General features: G+C 39.4%; 1 protein-coding gene and 1 pseudogene across 1 annotated transcript in view; one reads left to right on the top strand and one right to left on the bottom strand.

The window, feature by feature from the left end:
* TACR3 (tachykinin receptor 3) overlaps positions 1 to 7,213 on the bottom strand; it is a 94,889-nt gene extending 87,676 nt beyond the window's left edge. The window contains exon 1 of the mRNA XM_025921768.2: positions 5,904 to 7,213. Within this exon, the coding sequence (XP_025777553.2) occupies positions 5,904 to 6,451 (548 nt within the window). The 5' untranslated portion in view covers positions 6,452 to 7,213. The remainder of the gene's footprint in view (positions 1 to 5,903) is intronic.
* Positions 7,214 to 10,876: 3,663 nt separating this feature from the next.
* LOC112858494 (translationally-controlled tumor protein-like) lies at positions 10,877 to 11,786 on the top strand (annotated as a pseudogene).
* The last annotated feature ends 1,405 nt before the right edge of the window (positions 11,787 to 13,191 follow it).

Genomic DNA, 13,191 nt, shown 5'->3' with positions numbered 1-13,191 from the left:
TGTTTAGGTCATGATCTCACGGCTTGTGGGTTCTAGCCCCACATCAGGCTCTGTGCTGACAGCTTGCAGCCTGGAGCCTGTTTCAGATTCTGTCTCCCTCTGTCTCTGACCCTCCCCCACTTGTGCTCTGTCTCTCTCTCAAAAATAAATAAACATTAAAAATTTTTTTAAGTGACATAATAATGTGACATTATTTTAGTAATTTAAGGAAAGAAATCTATATTTATGCATGTGTATAATTTACTGTGCACCAGAGTGTGTGTATATATATCATACATATATGTGAGATATATATAAATATATCATGAAAATGAGAGCTGGATATTTGGAATTTTTGCACTGTGAATATAAGCCCCTTAAAATGAATGAGTGACAAAATACATTGCAATGAAAGACTGGTATAGAGGATATATAAGGATCAGAGATTAGGGGCTGGAATAAAGATGATTTGGAGAGTTTTAGCTGTGTATTACAACTTTGAGTTATCTGCTTCCCAAGGTATATCCAAAGTTCAGGTGAGGAAAATACTTCTAGCAGAAATGTGCTTTATCCTTTCTTATAATTTCTTCAGTGCATCAAATCTGGCCACCTGGAAACTGTTCAAATAGAGATTTGGTTCCCTGAAGACTTCATTCACTGAATTCTGCTTTGGCACATGCCTCTAGCTCACCCAGAGGAACACTTAACAAACATCTGTAGGAACCCTGCTTTTGCATTGTGACAATGTTGTTGAGGACAGTGTCTTCTTTATTACCCATACAAAGAATTTCTTGAAACTCAATACTAGAAATCCCTTAGCCCTTAAGGAATGTGTATGTATTGTTTTTATAGATAGTGTAAACTATATTACTAATTGTATTCTTTTGCATGTATATTAAGAGTCTCAGACATATTTCAAGTTCACCTTTCATAAATGATTAGGACTCTTTCTTTCATAAATGTTAGGACTCTATCCATGTTACAACTTCACACTGATTTTGTTTGTATTTTCTCTCTTTATTTTCTCCAGTCTTAATTTTTCATTCATTTATATTTGTCTACTGTATAGATTGTTATGCATTTTTGTAATCCAAAAGGAACCCAATTTGATAATAGAAAAAAATGGTAACTCTTTATTCAAAAGTGAAAAATAAAGCCATGGGTTTAGATGAGTTTACTTGGGGAGAGAGAATAAAGTTAGGACAAGATCAGGCCCAGGATTTAGCATTGAGGAACCTATATATTTAATCACTACATAGAGGCAGAGAATCAGAAATACAAGCATGGAAGACAGGCCAAAGAAGAAGGAGGGGACCAGGGAAATTGGAAGCCAAGAAACAGTAGCCACTTGATAGGTGGTAGCCACTACTGAAAAATCAAGGAAGTTGAGGACTGAAATGCCCCCTGGATTTCACAACAAGCCTCTCTAGATAGAGTGTTGGGAGATGAAATCAGATTTAAGTAGCTTGAGGAGCAAATAGCAGGTGAAGAAACGGAGATACAGAATGTAAGCAACCCATAAATTTATGTTTGTTAGACATTTTAATTTTTCTTCTATCAACTCTGTTTATGACTTTGGTTCTTTTCATATAGTACTATATCTTCTTATTTGTGTGTAAGAATGTGTTATATATTTTAAAGGTTTTGTTTTTACACTAGGTCTGTTAAATATGCTGCAAACTCTTTTTCAATATATTCTTTCCCATTATGGTGAATATAACCTTAATATCAACTGGAGTTCTGCTAGTTATATAAGAGCGCTTGTGATGACATATGCTGTGATGATCTGATGTTTTACCCATTCGATTAGTGTATATTTATTGCTTTCACTATGTGCTCATGACTAATTTTGTAAGAATTTGCAGTATAGGGGTGCCTGGGTGGATCAGTAGGTTAAGTTTCTGACTTTGCTTAAGGTCATGATCTCACTGTTGGTCAGTTTGATCCCCACGTAGGGCTCTGTGCTAACAGTTTGGAGCCTGGAGCCTGCTTCAGATTCTGTCTGTCTCTCTCTCTCTCTGCCCCTCCCACACTCCACACTCAGGCTGTGTCACTGTCTCTGTCTCTCTCTCAAAAATAAATAAACATTAAAAAATTTCAAAAAAATAATAATTATCCATACTTGGTGTGTCCCTGGATTTCAAGAATATAAGGTATTTTTTGTTATTTTGTTAATGTTTCTGGACTATTAAATAAAACATACTGAATTAGTTCCTTAAGGTTTCCAGGTAAGAAACAGTGAATGTCATTTTAAAAATTATTTAATTAAATATTCCAATTAATACTGGCCTATGAGCTTGGAAATTGTTCTTTACTATATATTAATAAACCTTCCTAGAGCTTCTAACTTGATCTCAAAAATGCACTTAGAAAATGGAAGAAAATATTTTCTGTTTTTTAGTATTCCCATATATCAAGTAGTATATGCCATAAATGAATCAAATGACAATATTTTTATATATTTCCAATATCTACATTCTTAATTAAAACAAAGGTAATATATATATATATATATATATATATATATAAGATGTGTTTATTATACATGTAAGAGATATAATATATATAGTTATATAGTTTATGTACTATAAATAAGCACTGAATTCTAATTTAAATGAAAGTAATAATTTTTGTCTAATTAAACCCTTCAATCATCAGAATTCCTTAGGAGCCGTAATAGCGTAGAGGCTGAGAATAGCACAGGCCCTTGAGTGGATTACAGTGGTTTGAATCTCGGCTTTATTGTATGATCTTGGGAAAGCTTAGCATCTTTTAGATAAATGTTATATTTAAATGTTAAAATTCAACATGGCAAATTTGGGAAGGATGGTGAAGAGAAACGGTGACCTTGTTGGCAAAGAATTCCAGTATGTGTGTGTGTGTGTGTGTGCATGTGTGTGTGTATTATGGGTGTGTAGGGATGCTGAAGTAGCCTTCCAGGCAAAAGGAAACTTTGTAGAACTGAAAGATGGTTTCTAAGCCAATAAAAACTGTTTTGCAGATTTCGAATAAAGCAGAAGGTAATGTGTCTCAGGATGAGAACAGAACCTGTGATCTCACATTCAGATCGTTAGTACAGATACTAATATTATACAAAAAAAAAAAAAAAGTGGAAGTAGAAAGCAAGCAATTCTCTCAGTGCAGAATGAGTACCAAACACTTAAAGAAATACGCAGTGCCTTTAATTCAACAAAATGTGTGACCGTTACCGTAAGGTTCTCCATTTATGAAATACAGGTGTTCATTAAGGGATTATCTACAATCAGGTCTAAAATTTCCAAGTTCATAGGAGATTGCAAGCATTTTGCTGCAGCTGAAGAAAATCCATTTGTGCCTGTGTCAAAGCTGAAATAGTTTTTAAGCTCAGAAGATCTTTTGATTTTATGCAGAGGGACAGAGTGAGTTAAATATGTTTTCTATTGAGGCTGGGAGGATACAATTCAGTTTATATTAAATGAGGGTAGAAAATACAATTCAGTAAGACAAGTGTTCACACTGCAGTTTAAATGATGTATTCCTTTATCAATAAGAACTAATTAGGGAACTAATAACCTTTGTGATTATTTCAAGAAAGCATTAATTATACAGGAAAATATGATTTCTGTGAGTACATACTGTTACCTATGTTCTATATGGAGAGTCTATGTAACCATAACCAAAGGCGCCATGACTCACCTGAAATATCTCAGAGGAGGTCAAGCATGTAAACTTGAATCTATAAAGTAACTGCAGATATCACAGGACTACTTTTCCAGTTCATGTTTGATAAGACACCAGTGCAGAAAGATTCTGTGGAACGGTAAACTTTGGCAATTCTAATAACTTATATGTCTTATTTTATTCTAAAAATTTTCTTAATGAGGTTTTTCTGTATTTCTGTATTTCTTTTCATCAGTGGTCTACCCAAAGTCTTACTATAAATTACAGTTTTTAAAAGATTTTCAGAATCTGAGCTGAGCACGCTTCAAATTTTGTTGCAAATTTCATGCTCCATAAATTTTGTATTGTTTTGGTGATTAAATAATGTTTCTACTAAAGAAATAGTAATGAATAGTAAAATATTCATTCATTTCAAGCCAGTGACTGAAATAACATTACATTATCAATTAAAGTAATTCCAAGACCACTTCAGATTTTGTATAAATGGAAAAATACCCCTTTTGACCCCTTAGGCTTGAAACATCAATTTCACACACACTAAATTTTCATCAAATTTCATAATGAATTATTAATATCTCAAGAAGAATATTCAGGAGAATTTTATAACATGATATGCTAATGTCCCTCCTGATCACATTAAAAGTCACATGCTTACAAGTAATGGATTAGAAAGGAACCCAAAACAAAACAAAAAGGCAGACGCTCAAACCAAAGGAACATTCATTTCTATCTTGGTAGAGCAAGGTCAGAGGCAATTTCTCCCGTTCCTCAACTTGGAGCTGATTTTTTCAGTTCCTTCTTTATATTCACTTCTGACCCCATAAAAGTGAAAGGGTGAGATACATGTAGACGATCAGGGATAAAGGGAAGATTAGTAGTTTCAGAGGCTTTTGAAAAATGTGATTTTGTGCTTATTTATCCTCATTAGTGGCACCTAACCATTCCTCTTTCAGTTTAATCCTCTAAGCCTAGCATGTGAAAGTAGTTTGTGCTCACTGTTTCAAAATGGTAAATGCAGAGGACGGATTTACGGAAAGAGTTGGTTTTGTCTTATTTTTTCTCATAGTAGTGGCTTCATGTAGTGAGAATATTGTCTCATTTTATTTTGAAACAGTTTTGTTGATATAGAAAGAAGCTCACTTTTCTTTTCAAAGTTGAGGACATTGAGTCTTGAAGTTAAAGTCACTTCACCCCCACACATCTCCCGTGAAGCTGCCAATCACAAAACAGGGACGGGATCAACTGTTATTGATTTTTTAGAATAATATTGAATTAGAGTATAAACAGCTTTCAATAATAGGTAGGGGTTTACCATTGTCTTGACACAAATATGCATAGTTCATAATGTTCAATAGGAGAGAGCAAATACAAACAGAAACTTTAAAAATTTAGATACCAGAAAAGTATTGGAGCTTCTTTTAATTGCTTAAGAATCTCAGAATCCTCACTGTAGATGGGGGAACATTCTAAAAAATTACCTTAAATAGCTATGTATAAAGTGGTGTGTATCGTTTTGTAACCATTTATTATTTGGGATTTTGTTGTTGTTGCCCATTATCTGAAACATTAGATTGTATGTAATCTTCCAGGCACAGGGTGTATCCAGTTTATAGCCTCCCCAGATTATTAAAAGTGAAATCTAACCCAAGACCCTATAGAAACTTATAGCATACAGCAATCTTTTGGAGAGGTATTATTACCTCTGATGGATGTTCCATGACTGGGAGGCCAAACCACTATTGGCTTTGGAGCAAGGATAGAGAATAGGATGGGTGGGGATGAGGATCAGCAGACCAGAGAGAGGAAGGAAGGATGGAGGGTGACTCGTTGTCCATTTCTCTGACAGAATAGTGACTAACAGAGAGAAGGAAGACCAAAAAATACATTTTACAGAGAACGTAAGTTTTGCAGCAATTGTTTGAAGCCATTTGGGAAAGCTCGTATTAAGTGTTTCTAGCTGAGTTTGTCCTACTTGGAATGACAGACTTTCCCTATCTCCCTCATTGGTCTTCTCAGTCCCTCCAGATGCCATTAATAGAGATCAGGGGGCGTTGAGGGAGAATGGGGGAAGCCATGGAAGCAGAAACTGGTTCAGCCAGTTGGGGCATTATCAATGTGTTCGTGACTTCTTTCTCCAAGAGCTCTTTCCTAGTCCCTTTCCTTTTATCAAATCCATCTTGTCACCCTGTCATCGGTAACATTGTCCCACTGCCCAGCTTTTCTCTCTCCCCCTTCTCCCTCCTTCCTCCCTATTCTCTCCTCACCTGTCCACGGCAATGGCCGTCATAGAGTAGATGCTGGCGAACACCGCTGTGATGGGAAAGAAGTTCTGGAAGCGACAATAGTTGGCGCCGAAGTACCACTCGCTGTGAAGCGCATAGATGAAGTTGACCAAGGTGTTGAAGGCAGCCATAGAGGCGTCGGAGAAAGCCAGGTTCACGAGGAAGTAGTTGGTAACGGTCCTCATGCGCTTGTGGGCCAGGATGATCCAGATGACGATGAGGTTCCCGAACACCGCCACCGCCACAACCACGCCGTATGCCAGGGACCAGAGCGCGATGCGCCAGGACGGCTGCACGAACTGGTTGGTGAGGTTGGCCCGGGGTTGCGAAGGCGCCGGGGAGGCAGCGGGCAGTCCTAGGGCAGAGGACGAGGCCGAGAGGTTGCCAGCTTGGACTAGCAGGTGCAGCCACTCAGCCTCAGTCGCCCCCGGAGCGGCCCCTGCCGCGAGCGCAGCGCTCAGGTTCCCGGGATCCGCGCCCGCCGTGCTCGCGCGGCCGGTCCAGTTCGCGGCTGCGGGGAGAGAACCCATCGAGGCTAGTCTGCAGCCCCGATCTCCCCACTCACGGACGCCAGCCGAAGGTCTTCTCTGCTTCCTGGTCCCTTTGCTGGTGGGCAGACCTCAGCTCCGCCTGGAAGCAAGGTAGAAAGGCTACCGCAGCCCTTGATGGTTAAGAAATGCTTTGAGCCAGCAGGTGATGGGTAACGGGGGAAGCACTTTTTCCGAGGATTTTGCGTCTCTAGCCGGCAGGAAGGATGAGACAGTCGAGAAGCGAGTTGTTAGGAGCTGTCACCTGCGGGGAACTCCGGGATCGCCCCTGCGCGAGTTCCCGGGCACCGGCTGGATCACTGAGGTTCAGGCGCTGCGGCGGGCTTTATAGTCTCTTACAGTCCCGGCTTTGGTGACGTTGTGGGGGCCGCGGAGCTGACGAACCCCTTCTAGGGCTACGATTGCACTCCTTTCCTCCGTCGCCCCTTTTGCATTTCATTCATTCGCTACTGGTAGCCGCGCAGCAGGCGCTCGGCGCGGTGAGACGCGCTGGAAAGACTGCACTTTCTCAGCTGTAATTAAAATCTGTACGAGATTGTTTTTCCTCTTTTAACTTCAAGATATTTTTACTGAGGTCTGTGTTCTCAGACATCTATTGTGGGCTGCTCGTTTCTAAACCAATTAAACTATTCACCTCTAGGGCGAGGGCACGCACGATGCGGAGAGATTTGTCAGAAAGAGCTTGTGTGGCTATTACCTGCCGCAAGCTGGGGGCACAGCTAGACGCGCATTTTGTTAGGTGTCACTGGCTCTTGGAATTTCTCCCCACTTGCTGCTTGTTTATGTTCTCACGTACCAGATCCCTTTTCCTCTCGCTCCCATTTGCAAAGTCTACCCGTTTCTCCTCTTCTAATCTCCGTCACCAGAAACCAGTCTCCTCCGCCTTCCTCCCTGGCAGAGACTATGGATTCTCCTGGAGGATTCTGCTCCCGTTGGAATGCAGTTACCCACCGAGGATAGATCATCGATTTTCTTGAAATACGATGAGGACACTTGCATCTTTTCATTTCCCTGGCGTGAACATATCTTGTAAGCAACTTAAACATGTTCATTTGGTTATATGGCTTTGGACATTTGGCCCCTTGGTTTTCCGGCCTGTCGTGAGGACACATTGATAAGGATGCATGACAGTAACCTTAGTGTCCTGTGCAGACCAGAGGGCCTGACTTCTGAGCTTTGGCTGGCAACATGTGAGCAGCAGGGCTCTGGAGGGTACAAGCAAGAGGAAGTAGTCTGTGCTTAGATGGATGTTACAGGCAATTTATTAGTATGTTCCAGAGCAGAAACTCTTCTTTATTATTTTCTTGGGGGCAGGAACAAAGGGATTTAGGGCTAAACATATTAGCAACTCCCCCAAAACATTGAACTCTTTGAAACTCAGTTTTCTCATTTGAAAATGAATATTATGGGGCGCCTGGGTGGCGCAGTCGGTTAAGCGTCCGACTTCAGCCAGGTCACGATCTCGCAGTCCGTGAGTTCGAGCCCCGTGTCAGGCTCTGGGCTGATGGCTCGGAGCCTGGAGCCTGTTTCCGATTCTGTCTCCCTCTCTCTCTGCCCCTCCCCCGTTCATGCTCTGTCTCTCTCTGTCCCCAAAATAAATAAACGTTGAAAAAAAAAAAAAAGAAAATGAATATTAAAAAAAATCAAAGTTACATAATTCTAATTATATGGAGCAAGTAGTTTCAACAACAGGAAGCAAGAGGGAGGCCTATATAAATGTTAGCACCCTTTGCTGTTGTTATCATTGCTCATTTTATCTAAACGTTTTCAAGTAAGATAGACTAGCATAGCAAGTTTTACTTGCTTCAAGAAAATGTAGTGTGTGATTTGTGAACATTCTGTATTCTTTAGTTTCCTGGTGTTAGAACATATTTCTCAAAAACTGCAGTGATCATTGTTCTTTTTTTAATTTTTTGATGTTTATCTTTTAAGAGAGAGACAGAGTGTGAGTGGGGGAGGGGCAGAGAGAGAGGGAGACACAGAATCTGAAGCAGGCTCCAAGCTGTCAGCACAGAGCCAGATGCAGGGCTCGAACCCATGAACTGAGAGATCATGACAGGAGCCAAAGGTGGAAACCTAACAGACTGAGCCACCCAGGCACCCCACTGCAGTGACTACTGTACAAATAGACTTAGGATGATTGGTAATGATACTGTTTTCCTTATTGTAATTTTTATGATAAACAAGGTACTATATAGAAATAAGTTTGAAGCAACCTGATAATAAATATATTATACAACTCTGCTTCAAAATAAATGCATGCTGAAAATGATAATTATCAAGTTATTATTTACTATTTCTTCTCAGTGAGGCCTATGAAAATATGTGATAAATCGTAAGTGAATTTGATAGAGATTCCACATGTCCTGCTTACTAATTCTAAACTAAACCATTTTCTTTTGAAAGGTAGATTATTTCTTTCTGCCAATTCACCATTTAGAAATTACTTGAATTACAAATGAAAACTTCTTTCTTCTCTAATGAAATCAAGGAAGAATTAAAAAAAATTTTTTTTTGTATGACATGCACCATTCATCAAATGAGTCATGTGGTGACTTGGTAATAATTATGCATATTTTGATCAAATATTTAAAGTTGTAAAATTGCCTACTTGTGTAGAAATCCATTCAGTTTACTCTGTTGCTTTACTTATCATGTCTGTGATTTTGCCTTTATTGGACTTTGCCATGAGTGGAAATGATATGAAAAAAAAGTGGTAATGATGGAATTAGAAGTACTTAACAATAAAAGGGGTTTAATGAGTTCTTTCAGAGGAAGAGAGGAATCCAGGACATGGCTTTCCTTTTAGAGCTACCTTCTATAGAATCTATCTGTTTCCCCATAGAGGATTTATTGTTCATTCATTGCTTCAGTCATTCCCCTCATCGGTATTGAGTATATTTCCTTCCAAGAGCTGTGCCAAGTACTAGGAATGTAGCAGGTAAAACTAAAGATATAAGCCAGATATGAACCCTATCCTCACTGAGCTTGTAGTCCAACAGTATATTTAACATTAGAGCAAGTATTATGAATAGTGGAATAGGAAGGTATAGAGAAAAATGGGAGTGTGCAACTGAACAAGAGGATGTGTTCATTGAATTCTGGATTCTGTCAACTTCTCTTAAAGAATTTCTTTGTTGGGGCGCCTGGGTGGTGCAGTCGGTTAAGCGTCCGACTTCAGCCAGGTCACGATCTCGCGGTCCGTGAGTTCGAGCCCCGCCTCAGGCTCTGGGCTGATGGCTCGGAGCCTGGAGCCTGTTTCCGATTCTGTGTCTCCCTCTCTCTCTGCCCCTCCCCCGTTCATGCTCTGTCTCTCTCTGTCCCAAAAATAAATAAACGTTGAAAAAAAAAATTAAAAAAAAAAAAAGAATTTCTTTGTGAGGAAAAGATATTTGTACCCCTCTGTTTACTGTAGCATTATTTACAATAGTCAAGATATGAAAGCAACCTAAGTGTCCATAAATAGAAGACCGGATAACAGAGATGTGGTATATACACACAATGGACTATTACTCAGCTATAAAAAAAATGATATCTTGCTATTTGTGACAACATGGATGGCCCTAGAGTGTATTATGACAAGTGAAATGAGTCAGAGAAAGACAACTACCATATGATTTCACTTAAACATGGAATCTAAAAAACAAAATAAAACAACAAAAAAGCAAGAGCAGACCCATAAATATAGAGAACAAATTATTGGTTGCCAGTGGGGAAAGGGGAGGATGGGCAAAATGGGTGAATGGTAGTGAGAGACACAGGCTTCCAGTTATGGAATGAGTAAGCCATGCAGGGATGAAAGGTACAGCTTTGAGAATATAATCAGTGGTATTGTAAGAGTGTAATATGGTGACAGATGGTAGCCACACCTGTGGTGAGCATAACATAATATATAGAGTTGTTGAATCACTATGTTGTACACATTGTATGTCACCTACACTTCAGGTAATAAAAATTTCTTTGTGAGGATGAAATGAAATGCCAAATAATAGGCTTATCAGAAGAGTATGCCTTGAAAAGTGGGAAGGCTTAGAAGATAATGGCTAAGAAACATTTCTTAGCCTTCTTCCTAAGACAATTTGATGAATAATCTGCTCACTATAGCTCCAGAGTCTGAATCCTGCCCCTACCTGAAGACAGTCTGCTGGTATTCCTTTTTCTCTTACTATAAGAAAGCCAAAAGTTTTAGTCTTGGACTCCTGAGGGAAGGAGAAGGGGCAGAGGAAATGTTAACATAGCAGAAGGCATCTCTTAAGATCCTATACTCTTACATTCAAAACTTGGGAGTGTGGCTTTTCTGTCCCTTTTCCCCTCCTCCCCAGTGCTGCTCAGGTTACATCATGCTAGTTCAGACCTCTGGGTGCCTGCTGAACTAACACCACGATGGCTCCTCTCCAGCTACCGTCTATGATCATCCACCAGGACTTCATCAGTCACGATGAGATGTTCTCTGACATCTACAAGATTCAGGAGATTGTGGACCCACTGTGTCTGGAGGTGGAGGGGAAGATGGTCAGGAGGACAGTGAATGACATGGATGACTCACTTACTGGTGGAAGTGCATCCACTGCAAGGCCCTAAGGGTGAAGGTACTGGAAATACAGTAATCACTGGTGTTGATATCGCCATGAACTATCACTTGTAGGAATCCAGCTTCGCAAAAGAAGCCTACAAGAAGTTTATCAAAGATTATATGAAATCAATCAAAGGCACACTTTAACAACGGAAGCCAGAAAAAGTAAAATCTTTTATGACAGGGGCTGCAGAACAGGTCAAGCATATCCTAGCTAATTTCAAAAGCTACCAGTTCTTTATTGGTGAAAACATGGATCCAGATGGCATGGTTGCCCTGCTGGACTACCACAAAGATGGTGTGACCCCATATGTGATTTTCTTTAAGGATGGTTTAGAAATGGAAAAATGTTAATGAATTTGGCTGTTACTTTGGATGTATCACCCATTGTCATAACTGGCTAATTCTCTTCCTCCACACAACACTAGAACTTAGATGAATGGGACTGATGTCATCTGGAGCTCTTCAGTTATTTTGACCTTGATTTACTTGGAATGGAGGCATTGTTTTTAAGAAAAAAAAAAAACATTTCAGGTGGGTTGTCTAAAAAAATGCATTTAAACCAATTTGAGAGAAAGGCTTTTAGTTTAATACATATTTAAATCCATTCTGCGTAGTGTCCTGGAGAAGCTAGAGCCTGGTTGTAGACTACTGCTAGAAAGCATAAGACTGCCTGAAGAAGTGAAAACTACTTCTGGGACTGGAATATTAAAAAACAAAAACAAAAAACAAACCAAGAACCAAAAGTCTTAATTCTGAGTTCAAGTAAAGGGAAAGTCTTAATTCTGAGTTCAAGTAGAGGGAAAGACCGTGCTCATAGCTGTGTGAACCTCTGAAGTGGATTCCTTATACATTTCATCATCAACAAACAGAAGTAGTTAACCCTAGAAGAGATTTCCAAAAGAATAAAAAGAGACTAATATAGTAAGAAAAAAAAAAACACCTCAGGAGTGTGTTTGAGCACATTTAAAACCTATGCAAATGCATGAGGATGCTAGGAAATAAGCCAAGCATGGTATCATGGGAGATGTTAATAGATTTTACATAATAGTGATTAAATCTTGATTTGCCTGCATAAATGTTAATACAAAGTATGATCTTTTATGTGAATGTTATTTATTCCTAATGACAAAGAAATATGTACCTATTTTATTATGCTAATAGATTACATTTCTTTCAAATTTTATTTGTTCTCCATATTTTTGCTTAGAAGACATATTGGTAATGTGCCCTAGTACTTTGCTAACAACTTATAATAATAGAATGGAAACTGATGACCAGCTTATTCCCTCTCTTTTCTCCTTTTTTACTCTTACAACTTAAGGAAACAGTATGGCACATTTCATACTTGTATTTTTATTTTAACAGTCCTCTTAAAAACAAGTATGATAGGGGCTCCTGGGTGGCACAGTCAGTTAAGCGTCCGACTTCAGCCAGGTCACGATCTCGCGGTCCGTGAGTTCGAGCCCCGCGTCGGGCTCTGGGCTGATGGCTCAGAGCCTGGAGCCTGTTTCCGATTCTGTGTCTCCCTCTCTCTCTGCCCCTCGCCCGTTCATGCTCTGTCTCTCTCTGTCCCAAAAATAAATAAACGTTGAAAAAAAAATTAAAAAACAAAAAAAAAACAAGTATGATAAGGTGGAATTTCAGGTATTAGTGCTGGCCGGTGGAGAAGTTATTTTCAGAAAGAGGAGCTGGTCAGAATTTCAGATTTCTCTGACATCAATCTTCTCTTTGACAGTTCTCTCACACTTTTGGTTTCAGTATGTTCAGCGTTCCCACTGTGTTGAGATTTCTTTTTTCTTATGAATTTCAGATCTGATAGTCCACACTTTGACTCCTGCTTTGCAATTTTTTCTTTGTTATTTCATCATAGCTGCTTTACAATTACATTGGGTCATTTTCACTCTCTGAGTTGTGGGCTCTTACAATCAGTTTACTGAGTATTGCTGGTAATCAACGAATAATCAACAATCAATACAACTCCACTCAATTGTGTAGTGAGGTGCTACTTGAAAATTCTTGCTCTCTACCATATACCCTTTCATGTGGGTTTGTCTGTGATCAGTTCCTATTTTCCCGAATCCCAAATTGCCTTCAGTGTTCTTTCTCCATCATCCTTATTCTGCTCAGCAAGTTGTCTCCACTTTAT

Source organism: Puma concolor, chromosome B1, assembly GCF_028749965.1.
Source record: "Puma concolor isolate L17-30 chromosome B1, mPumCon1.1.hap2, whole genome shotgun sequence".
Taxonomy (NCBI): Eukaryota; Metazoa; Chordata; class Mammalia; order Carnivora; family Felidae; genus Puma; species Puma concolor.
Note: the sequence above shows the minus strand (reverse complement) of the source record. Positions and strands in the feature narration are given on the sequence as shown.